Here is a 22,224-nt window from a genome sequence, read left to right on the forward strand (position 1 = left end):
TGCCATCTCTCTACCCCAGAGGAGTTGTGTTAAGAACACGGGGATGTAGGAGGAGCCTTGCTGTCCACTCCTTTGTCTTTCCCCAGCCCCATGCCCGGCGCTGCCTCTCACCAGTGCAGCTGCCTACGGCATGAGTCTAGCAGGGAGCGCCTCTGCGGAGGCCACGTCCGGCCTTCTCCTATCTGTGCTCTCTCTCCTGACCCCACCATCCAGCTCTGCTTTTCTGCTGCGCTCACTCACTGCTTTGGTGCTGTGGACGGCACTTCCCAGTGTTAGCCCCGGCCTTGTTCCACCAGCAACACAGGTGCACTCTGGGGGAGCAGATGCTCCTAGAGTGACAGCGACTGCATTTGGGAAGGTCGCTTCCTTGCCAGTCATGTGAACTAGCTTTAGGTTCCTAAAAAACATTAGCTCTTTTTAGTCTCTCGCCTGTTACCAGATTTAAACTTGGGATTGCTCAACCAAGATAACTTGTAATAATTTAATGACTTAAAAAACACAGTTATTAATTTTTTTAATACAGAACATTTTGCTGTGTCCAGTGGGATTAGTATGTTTTCGAACCTTACATGTACCCTATTCATTCTGTGGTGGAAATTATCCTGACTTAAAGTATTATGTTATTTCTGAAGTGCCACCTCAACTCCTTTTGTTGTTGGTATAGCCAAATTATGTGGAGGCCTTTCTGGAAAGATGGAGATGGGAGAGGGAGTGATGCACAGAGACACTTGAGTTCAAACTAATTCTCTTTCCTTACAAGTCTCTCTCTCTCCCATTGCCCAAAAATAAAGAGGAATTGTCCTAGTTAAGTGCCCTAAGGGAGAAAGCAGTTGCATATTTTACATCTTTATCAAACTAGACACTGTCTTGCGTGGGATGAGAGTCATGTTGGTGGTTGCCAGAGGAGCTGTTCTTTGGGAGATCTGTGAAGTGAGCAAAACTGCTTTTCCTGTGGGTCGGTCCTCACCTGTGTATGGAGCAAGGAGGATTGTTGAGAGATTGACACTTCTATGCACAAATCTCTGTCTTCTGTTTTCATTTTCCCCTCCTTGTTCACGGTTATTCTGTGGGCCAGATATCTCTAGACATTTTTCTAGTCTCTTACTAACTATTCTTTTTATCATATCGCTAATAATTCTGGCATGGATTTCTCGGGAAGAACATTTAGACTCAAGTATCAACCATTGGGAAATAAGTCTTTAAACCTGTTGTTCAGTTGTAGCCGGAAGGTAGTACCTTTTTGAGTTGGGGGCAAATGACCACATCTGAGTTATGTTTTTTCAAAAAAAGTGTTTTAAGCAACGCTAAGTTTTACTTTTTTTTTTTTAAACAGTAAATGTTATAGATTGACGCTTACCATCTAATTCAAATTAGTATGAAGCTTTATAGCTTAAAGCTTTATTTATGTATGTGATTTCTGTATGTATCTAGAGGCATTGCTAGATCTTGTAGACACCGTGGCTCACACCTGTAGGCCCAGCTGCTTGGGAGGCTGAGGTGGGAGGATCGCTTGCACCCAGGAGTTTGAGGCTGCAGTGAGCTATAATCCTGCTACTGCCCTCCAGCTTGGGTGACAGCCAGACCCTGTCTCTCACAAAATAAATAAAAATACATTCTTAGATTTTGGAGAGTTATGGGTGTAATTGAAGCTAGTTATTTTTTTATATTTGTAAAGATATAATCTCTCTTTGTGAGCTAAATTGGACAGGTACTTTTCACATTTTTAAAGTTCTCTAAAGTTTAGGTTCATATGTGAGTTTCCAAGTGTATTACAAATACATTTCTGCTTTTTTTTTTTTTTTGGAGATGGAGTTTCACTCTTGTTGCCCAGACTGGGGTTCAATGGCCTGATCTCAGTTCACTGCAACCTCTGCCTCCCGGGTTCAAGCAATTCTTCTGCCTCAGCCTCCTGTGTAGCTCGGATTACAGGCGCCCACCACCATGCCCAGCTAATTTTTTTTTTTTTTTTTTTTTTTTGTGCATTTCTAGTAGAGATGGGTTTTCACCCTGTTGTCCAGGCTGGTCTCGAACTCCTGACCTCATGTGATCCACCCACCTCAGCCTCCCAAAGTGTTGGGATTACAGGCATGAGCCACTGCACCCAGCTGATTTCTGCTATTTTTGTTGTTTCGGTAGAAAAGTAAAATGTTCCTTAATAGCTTCGTTAATAATATCAATATCTGATATCTAAAATCCCAACCAATTATGGTTAAGTAAAGTTAACCATTAAAATCTGACATTTTGTTTTCTCTTTTTAATTAAAATAATTATTTTTAAGAAGTGGTAGAAAACACTACCTGATAAACATTTCTGTGGTGCTTCAGTTTATGATAGATGGTCATTATATACAAGAAACGACTGTCAATATGACACTCCCAAATTTTTTCCAAAATGGTCTGAATTCACCTTTTCCTCTACGTTTCAACAGGTGGAGAGGTAGTGAAAATAGCTCAGCTGGCATCCATCACAGGACCACAGAGCCGCGTGGCTCAGCCGGAGACGCCGGTGACACTGCAGTTCCAGGGCAGCAAGTTCACCCTGTCACACAGCCAGCTCCGGCAGCTCACAGCGGGCCAGCCGCTGCAGCTGCAAGGTAAGGATAAGGATGAGAGAGCACTGATGCCAAAAATGACAAAAGCGCCTCACCATGAGCCCTGCTGCCCGCGGGCCTGCCTCGTGCATTTAAGTGTCAGGCTTTTCCCTGTGTCCGATGATGGGTCTCACCTCATGGGTTCACGGAAGACCAGCGAGATGACGTTCATCAGCCACCGGGTTGCCTGCACTTGATGCGTGTCAGATAAACAACAGGCACTTTCGTTACCAGCATCTGCACTTTGAAGAGAGTTTCGTATTTTGTAGGTCAAAGTAGAAATACTTGGCCAGGCGTGGTGGTGCTCTCCTGTGGTCCAAGCTACTCAGGAGGCTGAGGTGGGAAGATCACCTGAGCCCCAGAGGTTGAAACTGCAGTGAGCCGAGATCGTGTCACTGCACTCCAGCCTGGGTCACAGAGTGAGACCCCATCTCTAAGTAATAGATAACTAACAGAAATATTTGCTGCTTTCTAATATAGGTGTGAGACAAATTGTCCCTAAAACACCACAGGATTAGTAATTTTATGTATGAGAAATCATTTTCTTCTATCAGCAGACTTAATTTTAACTCCCAGACCCAAAGCCCAGACCTTTGGTGAAGAGCAGTGTGTTTATATAGTAACACCTCTTTAAAAAAAGTGAGGGAGAGGAATTGAGTGGCGCCTTGTCCCGGTGGTGGGATCATTTGCTCCCTGCGTTTTTGTTTAGGGTTCAAGGAACACCCACAGCAGCCCCCGCAGCCTCCTTCCCTCACCTTCCTCGACAGCAACCTCAGCGGCTACCTTCCCCCACCTTCCCCAACAGCAGCCTCAGCGGCTGCCTCCCCGCCACCCCCCCACAGCAGCCCGGGTGGCACCTTCCCCCACCTTCCCTCACCTTCCTTCACCTTCCGTGACTGCAGCCTCAGCGACTGCCTTCCCCCAGTGCTTTCCTCATGATTGCTGCCTGTGGCACTTGTCAGGGTCGAAGGTTTCGTCATCAGTAGGGTGAGCCCACTGACCTCCTTAGAGAGACACACACGTCTCAGCAGAACAAGGCCTGCCACAGAGAAACGATTCAGTTTGGTTTACTTCCTTTTTTTTAAAAAAACAAAACAAAACAAAACAAAACAAAACATTTTTTGGCCCACAGAGGCGGGGTCGCTTGGTAACATCTCTGATGGCCGCTGGTTTATTCATAGAGATGACCTGGGAAGCTATCTTCTCCAGAGTAAAAGAAGTCAGAAAGATGTAGTCACACAAGATCCAAAGTGGCAGCCTAGTTAAAAAGCAGCAGAAAAGCCACAGGCATCTGGGCTAAAAACAGGGTTTTGTTCTATTTCTTCATTCTCCTTGACTGCTGTGATCTGGGAGTGGGGATGTCCGGCTCAGTACCTTGAACAGCATGGCAGGTCCTCAGCAGCTGTGTGTCACCCACCTTCCATGAGGGACAGAGGGTAGATGGCCTTTTCTTGACACGGAGCAAGAGACCTTGTCTCTTAGTGTGTCGTCATCCACTGTCGGTGATAGGTTGCCACTTTCCTCACAGTAACTGAACTTTGCATTGATTTTTTTGTGTAGATTTGATTTTCAGTTTGTCAACTTATTTTTGTACTGTTTGGAAGTGCCTGGAGTGTGTGGCTGTGATGTACACATGCCTGTCATTGACACCTAGTGGACCTATGATTGCAGGCAGCGTCCTCCAGATCGTGTCCGCCCCCGGGCAGCCCTACCTTCGAGCCCCTGGCCCTGTGGTGATGCAGACCGTGTCTCAGGCGGGCGCTGTGCACGGCGCCCTGGGAAGCAAGCCCCCGGCCGGCGGTCCCAGCCCTGCACCCTTGACCCCACAAGGTAGGGTGCTCTGAGCAGGAGGGAGACTTGGCTTGGATGCTTCTTTCTCTTCCATCTAAGGCGAGTGGAAGGCATTCATGTGTCTTTGACTGTATCTCAGAACAGCACAGTCTAGTGTGTGGCCATCTCTGATTTCTATAGATGTGTCCTAGTGTCAGCCTGATTTATTTTCTTTTTCTTGTGCTTTCAAAGGTATTGGTTGGATATAACCAGCCTCCACTGTCCTTAGGTTTTTGTTTTGTTTGTGTTCTCACAAGAAATTTGGAATCATGAGAAATCTTGCTTGTTTGTATATCGCCAACACATTCAGTGTGCTCCGTTTCCCCTGGGAGTGGGAGTGTGTGGCCGCCCACGCAGGGTCTGGTTCTTTGTCCGGCCCGAGCTGCCACTCCTCATCCTGTCTCGCCACCTGCTTCACCTCTTGAGTCCCCGCTCTGTGCCTGCCTTGGCCCCAGGTCTCTCTGGACATGCTCTGTCATGATGTGGTGTGTCCTCTGGAACCCAAAGACCCGTGGAGGCAGCTGGGAGCCTAGAGGGGTGAGGCTCTCTCCTTGGGATGAAGCCCTTGTCCTGGTGGCCGAGTGGTGTCCATTCAGTTCCAGCCCCACCTTTGCATAGTGGGCAGTGATGTTGGGTGGGTCACTGCCAACCTGTTAGGCTCTGTTAGTCATCAGAGGAGGCTGCAAGGCTGGAGTGGGGAGGGGCCATGGCTTGTTCTCCAGTCCTGTTAGCATCACCTAGCAGCAGTCCTGCATGCCAGCATGGTCAGCAGTTCCACTCACCAGGTTTTGCCGCTACCCCCAGAACCAGGCATCTTGGGGATTCCAGAACCAGCTGCTGCACCCTTCTTCGCGGGCTGATGAGTCACTGTCCCGTGGAAGCCCTCCTCAGCTTCAGAGGCCCCAGTACCAACTGGAGTCCTGGACCCTGAGGGTCTGAGCTCAGACACCCCCACCCCCAAGTGCTGAGTTCTGACAACCTCAGCCTCTCCCCTTGTTTTCCCCTAAGGTGACTCTTACCCCTGGGCCCCTTTTCAGCACTCAGACACCTCTTTGACCACATCTTTGTAGGAAAGTCTGCCGCACTAAGTGGCATGGCTTCTGCCTTCCTGATTGGCCCTGGCTGGTAGCAGGTGTCATGTCAGGAGCAGCTCCAGGGAACGGATATGAAACGGGCACTGGCTTGCTCTGTTGCAGTCGTGAGGACTGGGTGGACTTCCTGCCGGGGCTGGGCTGCTCATGGCAGGCAAGGGCCTCACAGTCATCAGGCTGTCACCTGGGCTAGGAGGTGGCCATGTGCTGATGGCGATGGGGTGGGGTACCCAGGGCCTCGGAGGTGTGCTGGGATGCTTCTGGGTGGCTCTGGAGTGCCTCCCAAAGGAAAGGGATAAGCTGCTGGCTCCATTCAGCTCCAGTCATGGCCTGCGAGCCAGCATGCTTCCGTGGCAGGTCTAAAGCATTTAAGTTTGAGCCCATGCACATTCCAGGCATGTGCTGGTGGAGGATGAGGCCTTGGGGACATGCCGTTGCAGAATGACTTTCTGCGGAGTGTGCTGGTGGAGGGTGAGGTTCCATGGAGCATGCTGGTGGCAGATGAAATCCTGTGAACTTGGCGTTCCTTTTCACCTCTTCCTTTATGCATTTGTAGTTGGCGTTCCGGGCCGCGTGGCGGTGAATGCCTTGGCTGTAGGAGAACCCGGAACGGCCTCCAAACCAGCTTCTCCCATTGGAGGGCCGACCCAGGTAAGCACCTGAGCTTGAGACCCTGGTGCATGTGGACAGGTGGCTTTCCAAGAGCTGCTCGTTGTGTTTGGTTGTGATATTTAAAGGCTCCTGTGAATTCTCAAGTGATGTTACTGAATTCTTATTTTAAAACACACATTTCCTAATAAAAGAAATGAAACTGGACTTACGACTGCCACAATCTTTTTTTGTATTTTTTATGTTCTTCTGCAAGTCTTCCTGGGCATTAGAATTGCTCACTTGTGTCTTGAGAAATACTTCCCATCTTGGCAAAGAAGAGAACGCTTGTGCTCTCGGCTTCATTTCCATCTCTATTTCCTGTAGCTCTTGGCTTCATTTCTATCTCTATTTCCTGTAACACAAGACAGTGGATATTGAAGTGGATCTCATATGTGGGAAATCCCGGGGGCGGGGGCGGGGTGTGGTTTGGTGAAGAAGACAGTAACTTGTTGTTCTGTTTCTCAAGTAACTGTTTTTCATCACTTTTTGATAAAGGAGGAAAAGACCAGACTCTTGAAAGAGCGCCTGGATCAGATTTATTTAGTCAACGAGCGGCGCTGTTCTCAAGCTCCAGTCTATGGCAGAGACTTGCTAAGGATTTGTGCCCTGCCTGGCCACGGAAGGGTACAGTGGCATGGGTCCCTGGATGGCCGTCATGGGAAGGAGGCCGGGCCAGCGCACAGTTACGCTTCATCCTCAGAAAGTCCAAGTGAGCTGATGTTGACGCTTTGTCGGTGTGGAGAGTCTCTGCAGGATGTTATTGACAGGTACTGCAGACCTCGTGACCTTTTCGGTGCTCTCTGGCTGCATTGCACCCCGGCAAGACCACTTCTTGTCTCGTGGATGTACATCTTACTCCCATCGGCTTCTCCCCACGCTGTCCCTTAGCGGTCTGTTTTGAAGTTAGTCTTTGAGGTCTTCAGCTTTGGGATCAGATGGTTTTGTTATCTGGGTCTCAGTGCCAGGCCTGGCTTCTGAAGGAAGTTGGCAGCCCTGGGGGCAGAGCCACAGCACTGAGCTCACACTGTGTCTGGGGACAGATCACTGTGTTGCTAAGGACTTTCTCCATTTAACTCTTTCAAAAAAATGATTGCATTAAAAGAGCCACATGAGTGAGTGAACGTTACATGATGACAAATGTGTGCAGGAGTTGATCTCAAAACGTGCTTTAATGGAGAGCAAATATGAGCACCGGTGGGCACGGTGGGCACCCGGCCGCTCTCAACTGAGCTTGCTTTCAGTAGAGTGCGTTACCCTGTTTGCAGTTCCACTCCCTGCTTGGACCCGGTCTCCAGGCTCCACTTCAGACATGTTTTCTTCCCTTCTTTGCAGCTGTTGTAGTTCTCAGTTGTCTCCTGTCTGCAGAGGGCAACCTGGCTTCTTCCTGTGCCTTGGCTCAGCTCAGCTTTCAGGATCTACCTATTTCAGTTCTTTCAGATCAGGAAGCAGAATTAATGGAAAAAAAGAAAACTGGGAGTGCTTCTCCAAGGCCGAACAAGCCACTTCTGGCTTCTCCTGGTCTGGGAGTGACTATGTCAGTGACCTTGTGCTCCTGGAGTTTTTCTTTCGAGTACTGATTTGTCTTTGTGTACTCCTCCCTCATTAAACATCATGGGTGACCATTCGTTCAGTTTGAATACAGCTGGGAGTGAGTCATAGTTGATGTCCATAGCAAGGGCCTTCTGGTGCAGGTGACCTCCACAGGTTGCAAGGTGGGCCTTAGGTTGGCTGCGCGATCTTCGCTGTATTGTCATTGTCCTGAAGATTCCTTCACCCTGAGTCTGGCCCCCGTCCTGGTGGCACAGTGGCTACAGCAGTTCTAGGGTCCACGAGACAGTGCACCTTTGTCCCAAAGTTTCCAGCTGAAGACACACTAGAAAGAGAATGGCTCATCTCTGACCTGGTGCCTGCGGCCTAGGGAATCCACCCCCATTGATCGATCAGCCCTGGACTGTCTGAATTAGTCCCCGAGGTGGTGGTTATTGGCCAGGACTGGTTAGGATCTGCCTCGTTGGGCCCCTGCCCATGTGCCAACACCCACATCCCCATGTGTCTGGGTCGAGCCCTGCTGTTTCCTGGGACTTGGACTGTCAGAAGTCTGCCCCATCTTTCAGGAGCCCCCATGCTGGGTGAAGGTGTGTGGCTCCTGGTGGTGACAAAACATGCTTTCTGCTCCTCAGGGTGGCCTTTGTGATTCCTCCGGTGGTGGCAGCACCCCCGTCCCTACGGGTGCCGCGGCCGCCACCCCTGTACAGCCACAGAATGAGGATCTTGAGGCAGGGCCTGAGAGAGCGCGCTGCGCCGTACTTCCAGCAGCTGCGGCAGACCACGGCTCCACGCCTGCTGCAGTTCCCTGAGCTGAGGCTGGTGCAGTTCGACTCAGGTATGCGGCAGTTGGGGGCGTGGCCCGTGTGTCAGCTGCGCTGGCCCTGGATGATGGGGCACTCTTGATGTGATTTGTTTCCCAGGAAAGTTGGAAGCTTTAGCTATCTTGCTTCAGAAATTGAAATCTGAAGGACGTCGGGTGCTGATTTTATCACAGATGATTCTTATGTTGGACATTTTAGAGATGTTCTTGAACTTCCATTACCTCACCTATGTAAGAATCGATGAAAATGCCAGCAGTGAGCAACGGCAGGTGAGAAGCACATTGTTTACATTGTCCCTGATGGGTCAGTCACTGGTGTTCAATGCCTAAGTGCTGTGTAAATTCAGTGGTCTCATGGCCCTTCTAAGTGAAAGGGAAAGGACTTAATGAGCTTTTGAACTTTTTAAAGTCTCAATCCATCCTTCGATATTTGTTATTAAAAGCCACGTTGTTAGGTAAATGCAGTCTTGATGTCTCAGAATAAACGCTGGTGACCTGCAGTCATCATTGAGACGATACTGGCGTACTTCAAGAGGTAGTTATGGGGTAAAAATATGAAAAAAATTCCAACCAATTTAGAATGAAGGGAAATACAAGTTAGGGTAATATGTCCATTGTTTACTTACGAGATTTGCCAAGGCTGTTTTGTTTCATCAGGCACAGTGAGTCAGACACTCTCATATCCTCCCATGGAAGCATAAACTAGTATAGTTCTAGAAGGCAGCCTGGCAGTATGGATTTGAACCTTAATAGTGATGTATGCTTGACCTAGTAATTCTGTATTTAGGACCCTTTACTTACATGACAACAAACACACCACTTAAGATCTGTCTACATAGTTGTTGTTGAAATGTTTATGGTAATTCACAGTTGAGAACAAAGTCAGTGTTCAGCAGAAGAGTGAGTGCATAAGGGGTTGTCCATGGGCCCCGTGCCCCGGCAGCTTCATGAGCAGAAACTGCCCAGCATTCCACGTGGTGTGCTAGGCCCTTGTCAGCAGCATTTCAGAGCCAGCTTTAGTAGCATGGCCCAGTGTCCCCCAGCGCAAAACCAAGTTGCTGCCCTGTAAGTCACGCAGCCTGCTTTATCTCACACACACGCTCATGCACACGCTGGAGAGGCCTAGAAAGAAATAGAGCAAAAGGTGATTTAACAAGTTTTCTTGGTAATATTATAGCAAATTATCTGTAGAATGCCTTGAAGGAAGAGAGTTGGTCAGTGATTAGGTTTCATTTCTGGCACAGAAATCGTTATAGAAGAAAAGTATTCAAGTCATCTCCCTTCATGGTCAACAGTGAGGTTAGAGGACTATCCTTCACGGTTTTGTTTTTCCTGCTTCCTCAGCCTTACTCCAGGGACTTTTTGTTGCCTGTAAAGTGCTCTGGCATTGCCTGAGGATAGATGAGAAAGCACATATCCCTCCCCAGTAAGACACTGTTTTCTTTTGGGGCCTACAAGTTGAGCTGACAGTAAATGCAAGGTAGACTCTAACTTTTTCCTTCTTGTCACTCATGGCTGATGTTATTTAAACTGTGCATGAGGGTGTTGGCGATGGGTGAGTGTAAGATGATAGTGGCTGCACAGAAGAGCTGGAATACAGTGCGGGGACCTTGGTGTTGCTTTAACATGAGCCTCGTGTTGAATGGAATACAAACCAAGCAGTTTTGCTATGGGATAATTTCTTTTTTGAGACAGAGTCCTGCTCTGTCGCCAAGGCTGGAGTACAGTGGCGCAATCTTGGCTCACTGCAAGCTCCTCCCGGGTTCACGCCATTCTCCTGCCTCAGCCTCCCAAGTAGCTGGGACTACAGGCGCCCGCCACCACACCTGGCTAATTTTTTGTATTTTTAGTAGAGACGGGGTTTCACCATGTTAGCCAGGATGATCTCGATCTGCTGACCTTGTGATCCACCCGCCTCGGCCTCCCAAAGTGGTGGGATTACAGGTGTGAGCCGCCACGCCCGGCCTGCTATGGGATTATTTCTAATTAATAAATGTTGAAACATGTCAAAGGTTTCCCAACATTTTCCAAGAATACTAACTCCAGTGTTTTGTTTCATCTTAGGAACTGATGAGGAGTTTCAACAGAGACAGGCGGATTTTTTGTGCCATTCTCTCCACTCACAGCCGTACCACAGGTATAAACCTCGTAGAGGCGGACACCGTCGTGTTTTATGACAATGACCTGAATCCAGTGATGGATGCCAAAGCTCAGGAGTGGTGCGATAGGATCGGGAGATGCAAAGACATCCACATATACAGGTGAGGGCCTGCGGGGATGGCCGCGTGGAAATGGAGTCAATGAGAAGCTTTGCAGGAGGTATTGGTGCAAGAAGCACTAATGCAGAAACAAAAGGTAGCACTAAAGACAATGCATGGTATCTAATTTTGAACTAGGGTTTGTTTTCCTTCAGACAAACTTACATTTCTGCTATTTTATCTATTCCTTTTATTTATACTCAACATTTGCTTGAAATTGTAAGTTAGTGATGCTGCTCACACAAGTCATCTTGCCGTCTTCAGTTTTTACGTGTGGTACCTCTTGCAGAGTATCTCAGTCTTAAAAGTACGATTTAGATTTTGGGTTATTTTAATTATTATGAACTATAAATTATCTGTTAGTAAAATAGCTATTGAAAGAATGGTCAACACCTGTGAAAAGAAGAAAAAGATAATTAGTTTGTTTTTTTTTTTCTTCTTTTTGAGATGGAGTCTTGCTCTGTCGCTCAGGCGGTAGTGCAGTGGCACGATCTTGGCTCACCGCAACCTCTGTCTCCCGGGTTCAAGCAATTCTTCTGCCTCAGCCTCCCGAATAGCTGGGACTACAGGTGTGCACCACCACGACCGGCTAGTTTTTGTATTTTTAGTAGAGACGGAGTTTTACCACATTGGCCAGGCTGGTCTCGAACTCCTGACCTCGTGATCCGCCCACCCTGGCCTCCCAAAGTGCTGGGATTACAGGCATGAGCCACTGTGCCCAGCCAAAATCTATTATTATGTTTTTGTTTGTTTGTTTTCTGAGACGGAGTTTCGCTCTTGTTAGCCAGGCTGGAGTGCAATGGCGTGATCTTGGTTCACCGCAACCTCCACCTCCTGGGTTCAAGCGATTCTTCCGCCTCAGCCCCCCGAGGAGCTGGGGTTACAGGTGCGCGCCACCACGCCCTGCTAGTTTTTGTATTTTTAGTAGAGACGGGGTTTCACCATGTTGGCCAGGCTGATCTCGGAACTCCCGACCTCAGGTGATCGCCTGCCTTGGCCTCCCAAAGTGCTGGGATTATAGGTGTGAGCCACCGCGCCTGGCCTATTATTATCTGTAAAGATAAAAACTATAACTGTCAAAACACAGTTGGGGGAAATGGAGAAAGGTTACTGTATATTTTTAAATTTCTAAGTGCTTACTGTTACAGTTTAATAGGAGATTTACTTCTTCTGCTTATTTTGTGCCTGGTTGTGTGCTGAGCACATCCTGGGCTCACCTCTCATGGTGACCCGTCAGTTCCCAGTAGGGAGCCTGAGACTAGACAAATATGGTCCCTGCATGAGGTCTCCTAGGTGGTAGCTGACCCTGGAACTAAAACCCAAGTGTGCTTTAACCTCTTTTTTTTTTTTTTTTTTTTTTTTGAGACGGTCTGTTGCCCAGGCTGGAGTGCAGTGGCATGATCTTGGCTCACTGACGCTTCTATCTCCTAGGCTCAGGTAATCCTCCCGGCTCAGCCTCCCAAGTGCCTGGGACTACAGGTGTGCAGCACCATGCCTGGCTAATGTTTGTATTTTTTGCACAGACAGGGTTTTGCTATGTTGCCCAGGCTGGTCCCAAACTCCTGGGCTCAAGCAGTCAGCCCGCCTCAGCCTCCCAAAGTGCTGGGATTACAGGCATGAGTCACTGCACCCGGCCAACCATTTGTTTTTTAACAAGATGGTTGGTGTCATAGTAATTCAAATGCTGTATTTAAATTGTTTTATTATTATTTTTCTTGCTATAAATGCATTACATGTTCCTCGAGGAAAAAAAGGAGAGCCTGTAAAGAAAAACAAGGATCCTGCAGAGGCAGCAATTATTAACATTCAGTTGCACATCTTCCCAGACACGCTTCTGCTTCTTGAAGAAGGCTCACACTATGTCTTCTTTTGTAAACTTTTTTTTTCTTTTAACAGTACATTGTACATACATTTGTGATGAATATAAGTTTGATGCATGGTTTATGTTGAATGGATAAGGGCTTAGTGTGGAATCCATTCTGCATTGTTGGCCCTTAGCAATTACTGGCCAGAAATTGGAAAAGTATTTTATTCTCAGTATCAATAAAGTCTCAGGCATGGCCTTAGCGGTGCAGGAATAGGGCATCTGAAGTGAGGCATGAGGTGGCCTTGAAGGATGCAGGATGAGCTGTGCCAAGTGTGAAGACACACTTTGTTCTCGAGTGGGTAGACTTCATTCATGAACATGTGAAGTTTCTCCAAAGTAATACTAAAATTTAATATATTTTTGTGAAAACGCTTCTCATGGGTGTGAAGGTTCTATGCGTGCACACACACGGTTGGGTTAGGTGGTGCCAATGTGCTTGCAGTGTGGACGTCCTGATGAAGGCCGCCATCATGATGCTCAGTGTTGTGGGTGGGAGTGTGCCCCACTATAAGCCATGGGAACCCCCAAACTGCATAAGGGTGCTGTTGGTGTCGGGGCAGATAGCCCGGCACCCATGGGGATTTCACATGTTACAAAGGTTGGCTGTCGCAGTAACTGGAGGGCCTTTCTGTCATGAATGTGCCGCACACCTTGCACTCCACGAGTGAGAGGAGGGGCTTGGAGTGCTGCTCCCACGCCTGACCATAGCGGAGTCCAGAGGGATGAAGGACTTGAATGTTTTCGGTGGAGCAGCAGTGTTAGAACACTCTTGAAGAGACAGTACCTGTGGCCGAGAGCTGGAAGGGACCGCCTGACCCACACAGACCCCGAAGTCAGGGGAGACAGGCACACAGCTGCAGTGAGACAGGAAGCCAAGCGTTGTACAGATATGGTGAGCCCAGTGGACAGGCGGGTGATAGAACAGGGAGATTTGCCATTCTCAGTGCAAGTAAAGAGTTAAATAGCTCTTAAAAATAGAGAAGATACATAAAGACCCCCCCTTACTTTTAAAAAGGAAGGGCCTGTGAATATGAACAGTCCATCCCAATTGGCCAGAAAGTGTGAGAGGCCGCTCCAGCTCACTGGTCTGGAGAAGGAAGGACCAGTTTAATGCACGATGAGATCTCTCTTCTCATGCCCCGGACAGGTGAGACCCTAAGGGAACGAGCCTGCTCAGCCTGGCACTGGAAAAGGGGACGTCCTCATGTTGATGAGGACGTGGGATTGCTATCTAAGGATGTGTGTCGCAGCTTTGTCACATGGCACAAAGCAGTCACTGGGGCGCAGCCATCCCACGGTGTTGAGCAGCCAGGTGGAAAATGAGCTCATGTCGAGGGATTTCTGTAATACACTGCTTAGGGAGGACAGCAAAATGCAGAGAAGTAGGAAGTAAGGCGGACATTTTCCCCACACGGTTGTGCATGAAGTGACGGTACATGGAACATCATGGAAGGACACACCCAGGTTCACACACACAGCATCGTGGAATGACACACCCAGGTTCACACGGAACGTCATGGAAGGGCACACCCAGGTTCACACGGAACGTCGTGGAAGGGCACACCCAGGTTCACACACACAGCATCGTGGAACGACACACCCAGGTTCACACGGAACGTCATGGAAGGGCACACCCAGGTTCACACGGAACGTCATGGAAGGGCACACCCAGGTTCACATGGAACGCTGTGGAAACGCACACCCAGGTTCACATGGAACGTCTTGGAAGCACACAGCCAGGTTCACACGGAACGTCGTGGAAGGACACACCCAGGTTCACACGGAGCATTGTGGAAGGACACACCCAGGTTCACATGGAACGCTGTGGAAACACACACCCAGGTTCACACGGAACGTCTTGGAAGCACACAGCCAGGTTCACACAGAATGTTGTGGAAGGACACACACAGGTTCACACGGAACGCCGTGGAAGGACACACCCGGGTTCACATGGAGCATTGTGGAACACACCCGGGTTCACATGGAGCATCATGGAACAACACACCCAGGTTCACACGGAACGTCATGGAAGCACACAGCCAGGTTCACACGGAACGTCATGGAAGGACACACCCAGGTTCACACGGAACGTCGTGGAAGGACACACCCAGGTTCACGTGGAACGTCGTGGAAGGACACACCCAGGTTCGCACAGAATGTCGTGGAAGCACACACCCAGGTTCATACGGAACATCGTGGAAGGACACACACAGGTTCACACGGAACGCCATGGAAGGACACACCCGGGTTCACACGGAGCATTGTGGAAGGACACACCCAGGTTCGCACGGAATGTCGTGGAAGCACACACCCAGGTTCATACGGAACATCGTGGAAGGACACAGGTTCACACAGAACGCCATGGAAGGACACACCCGGGTTCACACGGGGCATTGTGCAACAACACACCCAGGTTCACATGGAGCATCGTGGAACAACACACCCAGGTTCACATGGAGCATCGTGGAACAACACACCCAGGTTCACACGGAACGTCGTGGAAGCACGCACCCAGGTTCACACTGACGTGGCTGCTGGGGCGGGGGGCAGGAGAGGCAGGCCACCCTCCCTGAAGCAGCCATGAAATACGCCTGTTAGGAAAAGTGTGCCCGCGGAAGCACACACTGTCACACGTGCAGCAGCACCTTCTTGTGAACTAAGGTGGGTGGAAATGCCATCCCCACTTTTTTTAGTGGTTCTCAGGGTGGTTGGAATCCAGGCGATTTTTGTTTTGTTTTCTTTCTTATGCTTTTATGTAATCAAATAATTTACGATGAGCATGTAGTAATATAATCAAGAAAGAGTAGATTTTCATTTAAAGGCCAGGAAAGTCTTCCCAGGTGGTGGTTTGCTGTTGATGAAGTTGTCCATCCACTATTTCCCTTTATCACGTATTTAGTTCCTTTGTTTGTGTCTGGGTTCACGTCTTCACTTTCCGTCCTGTTCCCTATGATTGTTTCTCTTTAATATTTAGGATCCTTTTAATTTGGAATTTTCTGAAAAAAATTTTGTTTTCATCTCTGTGAAAATCATGCTGTTAAAGTTGTTTAATGTGAGCTTTTTTGGGGTTTAGCATGTAGCATTTTACAGGCAGATGAGCCTCATGGGAAGGCAATAGACTGCATGGTCTGTTCTGTGTCCCCAGTGATGGAATCTTGAGGAAGCCATGTGTCCCTGCACTGGGGGTCTGTCTGTCCAGTGGGGTGACATCTGCAGCTCACGGTCGTAATTGAACACCTCTTGTGGGTCTGGTAGTGTACCGGGGTTAGAAAGACGAAAACGCCCATAATTACATGAGAATGAGGTGTCTCGTGAGTGTTAACAAGCCAGTCTGTGAAGTGATCAGTTCTGCCTCTTGGGCTCAGTGAAAGCTTCAGAGAAGATAGATGCTGGAGGTACATCTGGAAGGACCGGGTGGGACATTTCCAGGTTGAGACTGGTGGGAGAAAAACGGGATGGCAGGTGGAAGGATGAGGTGGCACAGCGAGGAGTCTTCCGGAGGGGCCTCCTGTCAGCTCTCTGGGAGGCGGGAGAGCTAAGATTGGAGGGGCTGGCTGAGAGCGGCCTTTGGTGCCCCACGAAGGCATGTTCTGAGCAGGGGTAGCTGGAGGAGGGACGTGGATTCGTTGATCACCATCTGCATCCTGTGCCCACCTGTTGTCACTGTGTTTCCTGGTGACTGACTTAGCATCTTACATCTTTTGTTTGCAGGCTTGTGAGTGGCAATTCCATTGAAGAGAAATTGTTGAAAAATGGAACTAAAGATCTGATCCGAGAAGTGGCTGCTCAGGGAAATGACTACTCCATGGCTTTCTTAACTCAGGTACTCCTTATTCAATGAGAGGCCTGAGGTGAGACCCGCCGTGTGGCGCGTGGAATCGCATGATGTTAGTGCACACTAGCGAGGGGCTCAGGTCTCCAGCTCAGGTCAGATGCACACTTGGACCTTGTACTGGGGAGTAACACACATCTCTGTGTTCAGCGAACCATCCAGGAGCTGTTTGAAGTTTATTCTCCCATGGATGATGCTGGCTTCCCAGTCAAAGCTGAGGAGTTTGTGGTGCTTTCTCAGGAACCTTCTGTCACGGAAACCATTGCACCCAAAATTGCAAGACCTTTCATAGAGGTAAGAATACATTGAATCTGGCTGGAGAGTTGCACGGTGGGAGCCGGCGGAACACCTGCACCCTCCCCCAGGGCTCTGGGTGCTCAGTCCCCACTCTTCCCTGGCCTGAAGCCCTCTTCCCGTCCCTGCTTTTGGAACCTCCCCACTCCCTTCTTTCTGTCATGGGGATTTTGAACTGTAAATACAAGTGAGGGGAATGGTGGCGAAGGTCGCGGACCACAGGCCTGTCACCGAAGCAGTTGCTGCCGTCTTCATCTGCACTTTGCCACAGTCTCAGCTCCTTCCCCTCCCCATGGAAATCTATCCCTGCCTCCTCTGGAGGCTCTGCGGGCACTGCCCCTACTCCCCTCCAGCTGGCTGTGTTGGCTTCTCCCTGAGCAGTGCAGCCATGAGCCTGCACGCAGGTGCTGAGTGTAAGGTGCTGGTTGATTGCAAAGACTGAGTATAAGAAAGAACACAGACTATCACGTTGATACTTTTGAGTGTTGACTACATGTTGAAGTGATAATATTTTGGCTATCGGGTTATGTCAATATTTTACTGTTTCGGCATGGGTACTAGAAGATAGAGGGCATGTTTGGGTCCTTTGATTTTTCCCTTTTGGGGGTGCTGCTGTGTAGACATGTCACAGACCCGTCACGGGGCCGCTGTTCCCTCCCTGTCCCCGTGGCTTGCCCGCCAAAGCCCTGCAGCCCCATGTCCTGGAGATGGAGGCCTTCAGCTGCCTTTGTTCTCTGAGTCCCCTCCTCTTTCACCTTCATGTGGCCCTGCCACTCCTCCAGAACTTGTTGTGGGGTCCCCGTTTCTGTGCCTCTTACCTTGGAAGGATTTGGTATCCCTGTACATCTTTCTTCCTGCCCTGTTTGACTGCAGCGCATGACTGCTTGGGCTTCTCTGTATGTTTTTTCTTTTCTGTGAAAGCGTTAAAAGACCAGACCAGGCACACTACACAGGCCCTCAGCACCTGTCCGCCGACACCCGAGATTGAGCCTCCCAGCCTCATGGTGTCAGCCCCCTCCTTGCCTGTGCTCAGCTTGTTCTTACCAACTCTGGTGCTGTCTCCTCTTCCATTTCTAAACATTACTCAGTTACTGAATAAGTAAGAAATACTTGGGGTATGACTCTCTTAGTCTGTCCGTGTTGCTGTAAAGGAATACCTGAGACTGGGTGATTTATTTTAAAAAGGGGTTTATTTCACTGGTGATTCTGATGGCAGCAGAGTTCAGGATTGAGCATCTGTCTGGCGAGGGCCTCAGACGGCTTCCATGGTGGTGGAAGGGGAGGGGGAGCTGCATGTGCAGGCCACGGAGCAAGAGAGGGAGCGAGGGGCAGGCAGCAGGCTCCCTTTAATAGACTGGCCCTCACAGGACGAACAGGGTGAGACCCACTCCCCTAGCCCCAGAGCGTTTCTGTTCCTGAGGGATCCACCTGTGACCCAAACCTTTGAGAATTTATAATGAAAAGCCAGTCTCCTGCCCTGCCCCCCACCCCGCCACCACCCCGTTTCTCACATTTCTAGAGATTGCCTGTGTATCATTTCCTTTGCACAGAAATACCTTACAGATTATTACATATCAGGAGGTATGGATCAACCTCATTGTGTTTTAAGGAGGTAATACATGCATGAGGTTGAAAAAGAAAAACAACACAAAAGCATAGCTGGGGCCAGGTGTGGTGGCTCAGGCCTGTAATCCCAGTACTTTGGGAAGCCGAGGCTGGAGGATGGCTTGAGGCCAGGAGTTCAAGACTGGCATGGGCATCATAGTGGGACCCCATTTCTACAAGAAGAATTTTGAAAACTAGGAGTGTGGTGGTGAGCACCTGTAGTCCCAGCTACTGGGGTGGCTGAGGCGGGAGGATCACTTAAGCCCAGGAGATTGAGGCTGCTGTGAGCTGTGATCGTGCCACTGCACTCCAACCTGGGTGACAGAGTGACATCCTGTCTCAAAGATAAAATATGCAAAGGACCTGACTCTGCATGTCTCAAAGGAAAACATGTAAGTGGCCGATGTGTAGATGAAATAACGTCCAGCATCACTAATCATCAGGAAAATCAAATAAAAACCACATGAGGTACCAACTGGCACCTATTGGGATGACTGTCATGAAAACGCAAAAGATAGCGAGTGTTGGCGAGGACACAGAGGAAAGGGGCCCGTTGCACTCTGTCCCTGGGAACGTCATTGGCACAGCCACCATGGGAGATGGCAGGGAGGTTCCTCAAAAATGTGGAAATAGAGCTCCCACCTGATCCAGCAATCCCGCTGCTGGGTGTATATCCACAGAGTTGAAATTAGCGTGTAGGAGAGGCGTCTGCACCCTCGTGTTCGTTGCAGCACTGTCCCAGCAGCCAGGACACGGAATCAACCCAAGTGTCCATCAGAAGTCCGGGGATTTTCCATATTGGCTGTGTTGTTTCCCAGCAGCATAGTATTTCAACACACAGATTCTTTTGAAACATACTTGTTGATTGTCTTACTGTGTGTCAGGCACTGTTCTAAGCAGTGGGGATACAGGATCGAAAAAAGACAAAAATTTCATGAAGCTTTTATTCTAGTAAGAAGAGAGGCAGAAACCAAACCTAGTGAGTAAAGCATGTAATTTATTCACATGAGAAGTTGTGAAGTGCTGAATCCAGGGGATAATGTTGTGGTCACCACAGCAGACAGGTTAGTGTGGCTGAGGGGGTGGGGAGGGTGTGACCAGGTGAGGCCTGACTGTAGGGAGCCCTTGGAAGGGTTTGAGTCAAGCTGTGGCACGGGGTCTGGCATGACCTAAGAGAGTCACTCTGACTCCTTTGTTGAGGCTCAGTTGTAGCAAGGCAAGGGGGATCCTGGGGACCAGTTAAGAGTCCCGGAGCAGTAACACTGGTGAGCAAGGCTGGTGAGGACAGCTGGGGGACATGTGGGGGCAGCAGGCGGGTCTTTGGAGGATAGAGCCAGCAGGACTTGCTGCAGTGGGTGTGTGAGGAGGATGACTGCTCCTCACTGGCTTGACCGGCCCCTGGGGACAGAGAGGTAGGTTAGCCTTGGCCTTTTGCCAGCGGAGACAGATCCACTTTAGCGTGCTGTACTCGTATCTGCTGCATGGGACTGTAGCTATAGGATTCTTCTGTCATTGGCAACGCTCATCAGAGGATTTGTGCCTGAAAAATGGTTTTAAGAAAAGTCCTTGTTGACATGCAAAAACAAAACATACAGCAAGTGTACACATTACAAAGATTCCAGCTGGAGAAATGTTCAGTCAGTAGAAGCACCTGGTAGCCAGCATCTGGTGGAGGAGGAGGATGCGGCGGGCTCCTCAGAAGGCCTGTCCCCCAGCGGTGCTGCCTCTTGCGAATTCTGACAGCACCGCCTGCTTCTGCACTTTCCATACGTGGAGCCTCTTCCTTCGGGTCTGCCTTCTTGTTGTGCGTAGCAGTCTGTAACTCGTTCTCATTGCTGTCTAGAGTTCTGTCTGAATATGCCGCAGTTTATCAGATCTGCAGCTTGTGGACGTGATGGAGTGGTTCATTTGAATTGTGCTCATGTGGATATTTGTATCCTTGTCTTTGGTAAGCACGTATGTGCAATTCAGGCGCTTGTGTTTGACTTCAGGAGATGCTGTGGCTGTGCCGGGGATGCGCCTGCCATGGTGTTGTTCTGTGTGGTGGTGTGGAAGCGGAATTGCTGGTCCTTTCACTGTAGCTGCAGGGCAGAATGTGGGATAGTCTCATTGTGGTTTAATTTGTGGTTTTGCTGTTGACTGATGAGTTTGAGTGCCTCTTCATATATTTACTGGCAGTTTGAGTACTTTTTAAAGAAATGCCAAGGCTTTTCCCAATTTTTTTAAAATTGGGTTTTCTCTATTTCCTTTTTTTTCTTTTTTTTTTTTTTTTAAGACGGAGTCCCACTCATCGTCCAGGCTGCAGTGCAGTGGTGTGATCTCAGCTCCCTGCAACCTCCACCTCCCAGGTCAAAGTGATTCTCCAGCTCAGCTTCCCAAGTAGCTGGGATTACAGGTGCATGCCACCACGCCTGGCTAATTTTTATATTTTTAATAGAGATGGGGTTTCTCCATGTTGGCCAGGCTGGTCTTGAACCTCTGACCTCAGGTGATCTGCCCGCCTTGGCCTTCCAAAGTGCTGTGATTATAGGCATGAGCCACCGTGCCCGGCCAGTTGTCTCTGTTTCTTAATGACTTGTTGGAGTTCTTTATGTATCCCGGATAAAAGGCCTTTGTTTGATACACTTGACATATCTTTCCCATTCTGTGGTTTGCCTTTTTAAACGCTGTGTATTGATGAGCAGAAGTTCCGAGTTCTAACACCATCCAGGGCCCACATCTGCCGTCTTTATAGTGGGTGCTTTTTGTGCTCTGCTGAGATTACTCTGCCCACCTGAAGGTCACCAGGCATCCTCCTCTATTTTCTTCTACATGTTGCATTGTTTTATGTTTGCTATTTAGGTGCACCACCTATCTGGCAATAAGTTCTGTGTATAGTGTCGAAGTAGTGTTATATCACTTTGAGGGTTTTGCCAGATTGCCCTGGAAACAGATTGTACCAGTTTTTAATTTGTATCTTCTAACTAAAAACCGTACCTCCATGTCAGATGTCTTTTGCCCACATCTGCTAGTAACTATAGATGTGTGTTCCTAGCTGTTTCAGCAGATGAACAGTGGCATCTCCTCATTCTAACTTGCGTGTCTTGCACTATGGTAAAGCTGTCTTGTATGTTCATAGTCATCCATGCTACATTTCGCGGTGGGCTTGCTCCGGCTGCTGTAACGTTGGGCTGTCCGTCTGCTGTCTGTTTCCTGGACAGCAGCCTCTGTCCTGCTGTGTCTGTCAGGAGCTGTGGGCAGTGGTGTGCATCGGGTCTGAGATGGAGACTCCTTGGGCCTTTCTTGTTCGCCAAGCTTCCTTGGCCCTGGGTGCCCTGGCACGCTTTGCCTGCATCAGTGCTCAGCTCTTCCATGGGGCCTGCCTGTCCAACTCGATAGTAAGGTTAGCAAGGCCCAGGAGGTTTCCCACTCATTTTCTGTATTCCCTAAGTGCCTTATCATTTTCACCTGTAAGAGGACCTCAGGGAAGGAGTGGATTACCTTTATGGAGAGTGGGTGATTATAGTGGAGGCATCTCCATTAACTTTACATGGGATAGCTCTTTTTCAAACTACCCTCATTTAAAAAGTCTGTCAAGGCAATCTAAACATAGACTTTCCTCAGGCCCTCAAGAGTATTGAGTATCTGGAGGAGGATGCCCAGAAGTCCGCACAGGAGGGGGTGCTGGGACCACACACTGATGCTCTGTCATCAGACTCTGAGAACATGCCGTGTGATGAAGAACCATCCCAATTAGAGGAACTAGCTGACTTCATGGAGCAGGTTTGGGCATGTTTTCCTTTACAACTACATATTTTAAAAATTTGACGCTTCTATAAAATATTTATTGTTTACTGCA

At 49.0% G+C, this 22,224-nt stretch overlaps 1 protein-coding gene and 1 non-coding gene across 19 annotated transcripts in view; both read left to right on the forward strand.

Annotated features, from left to right (window-relative positions):
• Nucleotides 1–22,224, forward strand: part of EP400 (E1A binding protein p400) — a 131,753-nt gene that overhangs the window by 72,830 nt on the left and 36,699 nt on the right. For 17 of the 18 annotated variants that reach the window (XM_055357666.2, XM_055357663.2, XM_019038568.4 and 14 more), the window contains 10 exons: nt 2,429–2,593; nt 4,262–4,420; nt 6,068–6,162; nt 6,658–6,929; nt 8,343–8,545; nt 8,631–8,800; nt 10,595–10,791; nt 16,367–16,478; nt 16,638–16,781; nt 21,990–22,148. In XM_055357666.2, coding sequence (XP_055213641.1) covers nt 2,429–2,593; nt 4,262–4,420; nt 6,068–6,162; nt 6,658–6,929; nt 8,343–8,545; nt 8,631–8,800; nt 10,595–10,791; nt 16,367–16,478; nt 16,638–16,781; nt 21,990–22,148 — 1,676 coding nt within the window. The remainder of the gene's footprint in view (nt 1–2,428; nt 2,594–4,261; nt 4,421–6,067; nt 6,163–6,657; nt 6,930–8,342; nt 8,546–8,630; nt 8,801–10,594; nt 10,792–16,366; nt 16,479–16,637; nt 16,782–21,989; nt 22,149–22,224) is intronic. The other variant, XM_055357665.2, reaches the window with a different exon arrangement.
• Nucleotides 9,866–10,001, forward strand: LOC115930340 (small nucleolar RNA SNORA49). The gene has a single exon (XR_004066978.1). It is a non-coding gene; the product is annotated as a small nucleolar RNA SNORA49 (small nucleolar RNA).

The sequence above is a fragment of the Gorilla gorilla genome, chromosome 10 (assembly GCF_029281585.2).
Source record: "Gorilla gorilla gorilla isolate KB3781 chromosome 10, NHGRI_mGorGor1-v2.1_pri, whole genome shotgun sequence".
Lineage (NCBI taxonomy): Eukaryota > Metazoa > Chordata > Mammalia > Primates > Hominidae > Gorilla > Gorilla gorilla.